The sequence below is a fragment of the Lineus longissimus genome, chromosome 1 (assembly GCF_910592395.1).
Source record: "Lineus longissimus chromosome 1, tnLinLong1.2, whole genome shotgun sequence".
In the NCBI taxonomy this organism is placed as follows: Eukaryota; Metazoa; Nemertea; class Pilidiophora; order Heteronemertea; family Lineidae; genus Lineus; species Lineus longissimus.
Window position 1 is genome coordinate 18,735,184 of NC_088308.1, and position 7,862 is coordinate 18,743,045.

The window sequence follows — 7,862 nt, forward strand, 5'->3', positions numbered from 1 at the left end:
CTGAAGTTTGTTTGAATTCTGCACCATTTTGTTAATTATGTCACTGATGTTCTTTTAAGAGACTAATGGCATGAGCCAGGCGGGCAAGATTATTACTGTCTCGTAGTATATCAGAACTACTCACGCTTGTATAACTGATCTTTTATTCCTCTGTCATACCTGGCCCATCAATTGGTCACCCTAGCTCCTGCCTATAGTCCCTGATTTAACCCTTCAGTGTTTGCTGGCTGTTTGGGGTAACATCATTACAGTACTCAACTTCTTTGAACCACACTCATCTGTTAAAGGCAGAGTTGATTGGTTTTTGCACAGACTGAACTTGGGAGCACTAAACGAGAAAGAAATCAGCAGTCTTTTATGATAAATTTGTAGAATTCTAACCTTGGGGAGATCACTGCCTTTTTGGCTCACCGTAGGGGAGTCTATACAATACCGCAGTGTCCGTCGTCCGTCGTCGTCCGTCGTCGTCGTCGTCGTCGTCGTCGTCGTCGTCGTCGTCGTCGTCCGTCGTATCCTAGTTCAAAAACAGTGGCACGTTTCTTAACTGCTAGGCCTATGAACTTAAAACTTTGTACACATGACCCCCTAGGTCAGATGACCCGTGACACTAAATTTCTGTCCGATCTGATTCTCTACTTGGCCACCAGGGGGCCAAATGTGGATATCTAAAAAGTGTGATATCTCGCTTATTAGTGACTTGTTTTCGATGAAACTTTTGTTGTAGGTACTCATAGCAAATATACATCTTATATCATACGGGTTTTTAATTTGACCTACTTTTCAAGGTCACAGAGGTCATATGGCGTAAATTGGCCGTTAGAGTGTAAACTATGGCACGTTTCTTAACCACTAAAGCTATGAACTTGAAACTTGGTACATATAACCCCCTATATCACATAGCCTCTGGTGCTGAATTTCAGTTTGATCTGATTCTCAACTTTGCCACCAGGGGGCCAAAAGTGGAAATCTAAAAAGTGTGATATCTCGCTTATAAGTGACTTGTTTTCGATAAAATTTTTATGGTAGGTACCCTTAGGAAGAATACATCACATATCTTACGGGTTTTCAATTTGACCTACTTTTCAAGGTCACAGAGGTCATATGGCGTAAATTGGCCGTTAGAGTGTAAACTATGGCACGTTTCTTAACCAGTAAAGCTATGAACTTGAAACTTGGTGCATATAACCCCCTACATCAGATAACCTCTGATGCCAAATTTTGGCTTGATCTGATTCTTTATTCGGCCACCAGGGGGCCATAATGGAAAAAGTAAGAAGTGCAATATCTTGCTTATTTTTAGTGATTCGTTTTCAATAACATTTTTATGGTAGGTTCTCCTAGCAAGGATACATCACATATCATATGAGTTTTTGATCTGACCTGCTTTTCAAGGTCACAGAGGTCAAATGGCGTAAATTTGTCGTTTGATTGTAACTATGGCACGTTTCTTAACCATTAAAGCTTTGAACTTGAAATTTGATACACATGACTCCCTACGTCATGTAACCTCGGACACCGAATTTCGATCTGATCTGGTACTCAACTCAGCCACCAGGAGGCCAAAACTAAAATAGGTAAAAAGTGCAATATCTCGTTTATTATTGACTTGTTTTTGATGATATTCTTATGGTACTTACTCCAAGCAACGATACATCACATGTCATACCGACTTTGGTTTGACCTATATACTATACATGTACAATGTGTCTTAATCTGGATGAATTACAAAGCACCAAATATCTATACGGTGAGCACAATGGCCCCTGGCCGTTTCATTCTCACTGTTGTTGTTAGCTTTTGTCAGGCTTTCGTTATATTGTTGCCTTTCTTTTTTGCATGTTGCCCGTGTAGACTTAAACAGTGTAATATAGAAAAAACGGCAGCCGAAGAAACCGCCCGAAAACTTGGTCAGAATTTGGCTGAAAAAGATATTAGACGGTAAGGAAGTTAGCCACTAATTGAGCATGGTAGATTTAGGCATTTGTCTGGGGCTTCAATTCTTGGTAATCATACAGATCCCATGATCTCATTGTAATTACCGGTACAATATGTGCTTATTATGTTGCCAGACCAATTTTTTTATCTTTTGCCCACGATCAATACTTGTTGATAATGATAAAATCACTTTAAACCTTTGGAGCATAAATCTGCTATTTTCCATCTTACACTCGAGGTAGAATTTAAGGAACACCCTAGATGCCATAGCTGGAAATCTTCATCTATTCTCTGCACTCTACAGGGTGACCTAGAATAATTTTCCCGTGCACAATAGAATTCTATTGTGTATCCATTGTGTGAGGGAAAATAATTCTGGGCCACCCTGTATATGTTGTCTTATGGGTGAGCATAGTGTCTGTGAAAACTTCATTTTACTGCACTGTCAGTATCTATCCAGATTCAGAACTGCCATTTGAGGAGAGAAAAAAATTGAAGTAATGCAAAATACATTATACATGTACAGAATATAGTGACAATGATCAGTTATACTAGAGTTTTCTTATAACATCTATCTTACTTCTTCAACAGACAATGCTTGAACTTGGTCAAGTTTGTACGCTGGATAACATTTAGCCTTTTGGCATCTGTTAGTCCCTGTAGGCTACTCACTCTCAATTTTAGATAAGCCTAAAATACCCTGAGGAAGACTAGGTAAATGAGGATACATCCTCCTGGAAGTTACTAGATTATCAACTACTGAAATATTCATGGGGAAAGTATTCTTGGTTCTTGAGTGGTCGGGGCAATGACTGGTGGATTTCTAAAAGAACGACTGGTCAGTTGTTGGAGTAAGAAATTATTTGTATGGTGAAAGAAAGGAATTGTTTGGCGAAAGAAAAGAATGGTGAAAGGAAAAGAAGATATTGTGTGGTGAAGGAAAAGAAAGAAATTGCTCGTATGTTGAAAAAGAAGGATGGTTAGTGTTTCACAAAAACAACAAACGAGCCAAACCAATTAGTCACATGAGATCCAGTGCATCGTTGTGATGTCATTTGCTGGCACTGTTACCACGAGCTGTGCTGTCAAACCACGCATATGTTTGGGTGGAGTCATAAATTGAAGCTTACTTTTCTAACCTCTCTACTGTCTCTTTTTACTTGCAGTTCGGCAGTCGAAACTGATCTAAAAATCGAAAGAGAGTGGCGGGCAGCGTTACAGAGTAACTTGGAACAGGAAAAGGAAATTGTTGCTCAGCTAAGCGCAGAAATAAACAAGTTAAGAAATACTAGTAAAGTGAGTAATGTCACCTTTAGAGCTTAAAGTTCCTTTTCATGATATCTACACAACATATGAACTGCTCATTCATGTGCTTTCATTACTAACAACTAAGTACCTATTGTTGGACAAGGCTTTCTCTTCTGGAATCTTAAACTAGTCACGTGTGCTTGAACTCCCAAACTATATATGTGTTTTAATATCTATTTCAGGATTATGAACAATTAAAGGGATCGCATCAATTCCTGCAAAAGACATGTGATGACCAAGAGAAAGCACTGGCCGAGTTAGGATCACATCTCAGCGAGTAAGTTATATCGTTTGTTTGTTTATGTTTGTTTTTTTATAGTATCATCAAAAGAGTAGCGGCACTGGATGATGCACAGGCCCTCTTCTCTCCAACATTGAGTAATCTGCTGTCCTCTGCGAGGATTACAACATGGTTATCCTCCATGGTGTTCCCAGCCATCCTTGTCTAGGCATCATCCTTCCTTCTATCAAGTTGCATATCACATCAGACCATCAAAGCTTATGTGTTTTGTTAGAAATATTTTTGGATGTTTGCATTGCTGGTAATCAGAAAATTACCACCCATCAACCTTGAGAACCTTGCAACAAACAAACAGTTATTTAAAATTGCTGAAAACAACATTTATCCATGACGATCATACTCGTTTGAAGAAGTTGAGATACGAATTCCATTGAAAAGTTCATTGCTGTTGCATTGGTCCCATGGTCTCTTTTATCATTTCAATAACTTTAACACATGACATTTAAAGTTTTTCTTCTTGTGTTTCAGTTCCAAATTGAAGATGGAAGACCTCATGGAAGCTCAACAAGCGATCAAAGAAGCCTCTTGGGCTGATGACAGAGAGGTTGCCAATTGTAAACAATGTCAGAAACCATTCTCTGTCGCCAGGAGAAAGGTGAGCTTTTCTTTCAATATTCTGATAACTTTCACTTCTGCTGCTTATTGTGCATTTAGCTGTTAATGCTGGCCGAGTATCCACTGTCATTTTGTTGCTATAGTGATTAGTTGTGACCAGGGAATCTCTCTCAAGACTACTTCTTGTACCATTTCACTATTTCAGCATCACTGCCGAAACTGTGGCGATATCTACTGCAACGAGTGTTCGGACAACAAGATGCCTCTTCCTTCCTCCTCCAAGCCCGTACGCGTCTGTGACAACTGTAACACGCAACTTCTCCAGCGATATTCGGCCAAGTAGTGAAACGGGCAGTTTGGTGCACCAGAATGACATTGCCAAAATCACTTTTCAAACTTCCGTTAAAAGCGGACTTGTGAAGAAGATTTGTACTTCTGTAAACCTGACCGTGTTGAGTGGCCGCTTGCTGTTAGCCGCCTGAGCTTTTTGCCAGTGACATAAAATGTGGTTGCAGAATGTCATCTTCACAGGTCTGTTTCTAGGAGTATTGTATCATTCACAATCTTAATTTCATTCCATTCCTGAATCAGTCAACCACCATACCAGAAAAGGCGGAAAAAACATTGAAACCAAAAGGTTGGAGCGTCAACTAGTACCTTATGAGTTCTGTAAACAACATTAGGCAATTTTTAATGTAAGGTAGGAGGAAACTAGAGACCTTGTATAAAGCCTACACTGTTCCTCTAATCAAGTAGCCATAGGCCTACTCATTTACTTGAATTGGGGCCCTGTCTTGAGCTTCTCTGTGTGTTTACAAGAAGCTTTTTAAACTATTAGATTGCTTTTAAGTGAAGCCAAACTGATCAATATTTTATCAAATTCAGCCAATCATATTCATGTACAGTGTATTCCAGTCATTGCTATACAACATATATATATACGCAGATCTATTTTTTAGTAGAGAATGAAAAGCTTAACCAATATTAAGGTGGACCAGATCATACCACAGCCAAATTATCTCGACATGTTTAAAGGCGAGAGCGGGATTTCTTTGACCGATGAGGTCACCCTAAACAGCATACATCAGCATCCAGTAAGGTTAAAAGTCACCAGAATATTAAAACGTTTGTAATTCTAGACACCTGGTCCCATATCTTCCTCGCAAATGTCAGGAAATGTATAAAATGGCCTGCTTATTTCTTTTATGCAATTAAATTTTATTTTGTTGACTTCAAACCTTATTGAGTGCTGGTGGACTCTGGTGAACGCTAGTTGACGCTGTTTAGGATGACCTCAGCCAATGACGATGAACAATGGAGTTGGCATTTGCGCTTCAGGGTCTTTGGGAAAACACCGTATCAATGAGGTCTGTATATATAGATAGATCGAAATTACCATGTGAAGTTTAGAATCAAAAATTCCAATGATGTTGTTCTACTGTTATCTGAAGCTGCCATATGTGAATAAACATTTAGTATAGTTAGTGAATTACTGCTTGATATAAAGGCGTTGGTGACCCGCCAAATAAAAAAGCCAGTTGGGACAAAATTGTCAGTTTTGAGTCGATGGGAGACGGTGAAGCCATTGGGTTTGTATGTGCACAGGCTTTATAGTTCAGTGCGAGACTCGCCATGGGGCGGAGAAATTTGTTTGAGTTTGAGAATCAGATATTCTGACTAAATCATGCTGCCATTCAGCAAAAATCCTCTGAAATTAAGTTATTGCACCTGTTTTGAGAATTTTATATCAGTGTTATCTACAAAAGCTGTAGAAAACCAAAGTATTTTCATGGTGTATATGATGCTAACTAACATCACCTCTGGTGCAAACACTGTAGACTCCTTTGCACAGATCTTTCTTTCTGTACAGTTGTAGCTTTTATTATGGCAGGTCCTGATATGATATATACTTCTATCAAAACCTGGGTGCCAAACAAAAAGGTTCAAAGTCAGGTGAAATAAATGGGGCATAGGAGAGTGTGTCAAATCATTGAGTCAGAATTCTGCGGAATTCAGGAGCAATAGACCTTCTGCCAAACATTTTGTCCACCTTGATTCTAATTGATATTTGAATCATCTTATGAAGAATATCAGCCTATCTTTATCTCATGCTCCATCGCCTAAAAGTTTTCGCCCAGGTTGGTAACCAGGACCTGTTAAAGAGAAAGTATAGGCATGAGTCAGGTCAGATTAAGTTACACGTATTTGACAATAGGGGTCTCTCCTATCTCACAGTAGTCAAAACCAGTCATGTTTGTAGTAGTATTATATTTATTGTCGAGTCAAACATGACCCAGTCCCCTAATTGTGCATATTGGTCAACTGAAGAACATCAATTTGGCAACAGCTCCTGCCTACAGTCTCCCCATAATTTGTGTAATTTATAAATATGTGTATATAGTCGGAGGTATTGGATGCTTCTGTTGTAAATCTCTGTCAAAATATGATCAATGATGACTAAAAGATTAAATCAATGTACAAAATGGATGTAAATTCTGTTTGTTATTGACTGTTATATTCTGGCCCATTTCTTAAATTGAAATTAATGGGGGGCACTTCACAAAAAATCCTTGACAGGGATGTGCTTATCCTCGTTCTCTTGTATGAAGTGACGAGGATATCACTCCCCTGAACAGTGGAGGGAAAACCAGGTGACGCTCCTTTCAGTGAAGGAATACCAGGGAGACTAGCAAAATGAAAGAGAAATTCTACTGTTCTCAGCAAGGACGGGTTGGTGGTCAGACAGTAGCACCCAACTTCTCCCTTTAGATAGGCAAAGGACACACCATTGTCTCCATTTCATCAATCACTGGACAGGAGGTAACTGTGAAACAGTCACAGTATGAGTGAATTGGGGCTGGTACCTCAGCCGTCTTGCCGTTACGGGATAGTCACAATTGGAGCAAGTCTGCCCAGACACCTCTCTGTCTTGTAACCAATACTTACCATTATTTGAGTGGAATGGGCTTAAAAACACAAGGATGCCATGGGAGTATTTCTGTGTCTTTCTCACAAGAATATGCCTCTTAATATGTCTGTGACAGGTGGTTGAGAGAAGACAGCCAAAACTAGATCAGATCTGCTCTGGCATCTCCACACCGTCTTGCCAATATTGTGAGAGAGATGAGACAAACTGAGACAGTCACAACCAGTCCATCTTGCAAACACGGTGAGAGAAATGAAACAGTCACAACCAGACCAAATTATCCTGCCAATGTAATGAAAGGCATGAAAAATTCACTGCTAGTCCACATTGGGCCTGGCACCTCCATCACCTGCACGGTGAGAGACAAGAGTCGCAACCAGACCAAGTAAGGCCTATACCCACCTCACCGTGAAAGATTTGAGACAGCCAAACTAGAACGAATCAAGCCTTCACCTCAATCGTCCTGGAAACATGGTGAGAAATGAGACAGTCACAACCAGACAGAATATGGCCTACCAACAACACCATCTTGCAAACATGGTCAAAGAGTTGAGACACAGTCACTACCAGACCGAAAAGGGTATAACTCCACCGTCTTGCAATCACAGCATAAGAAAGATGAGACTGTCAAAAATTGCCCGAATTAGGCCGGGTAAATCCATCATCAAGTCAAAATGGTGAAAGAGATGAGGCGACCAAAACAGGACGAATCAGGTTTGGTACATCCACTTTTTTGCAGAAACGGTGAGAGAGATGAGACAGGCACAACCAGACTTAACTGTGCCTCCACTATCGTGGAAACATGCATGATGAGAAAGATAAGATAGTCACAATAAG

The 7,862-nt window shown here is 39.9% G+C and overlaps 1 protein-coding gene across 4 annotated transcripts in view; it reads left to right on the plus strand.

Moving 5' to 3' along the window:
- Positions 1 to 6,582, plus strand: part of LOC135489839 (RUN and FYVE domain-containing protein 2-like) — a 36,506-nt gene extending 29,924 nt beyond the window's left edge. For 3 of the 4 annotated variants that reach the window (XM_064775404.1, XM_064775413.1, XM_064775423.1), the window contains 5 exons: positions 1,852 to 1,938; positions 3,102 to 3,231; positions 3,426 to 3,520; positions 4,013 to 4,139; positions 4,305 to 6,582. In XM_064775404.1, coding sequence (XP_064631474.1) covers positions 1,852 to 1,938; positions 3,102 to 3,231; positions 3,426 to 3,520; positions 4,013 to 4,139; positions 4,305 to 4,442 — 577 coding nt within the window. In that variant the 3' untranslated portion in view covers positions 4,443 to 6,582. The remainder of the gene's footprint in view (positions 1 to 1,851; positions 1,939 to 3,101; positions 3,232 to 3,425; positions 3,521 to 4,012; positions 4,140 to 4,304) is intronic. The other variant, XM_064775432.1, reaches the window with a different exon arrangement.
- The last annotated feature ends 1,280 nt before the right edge of the window (positions 6,583 to 7,862 follow it).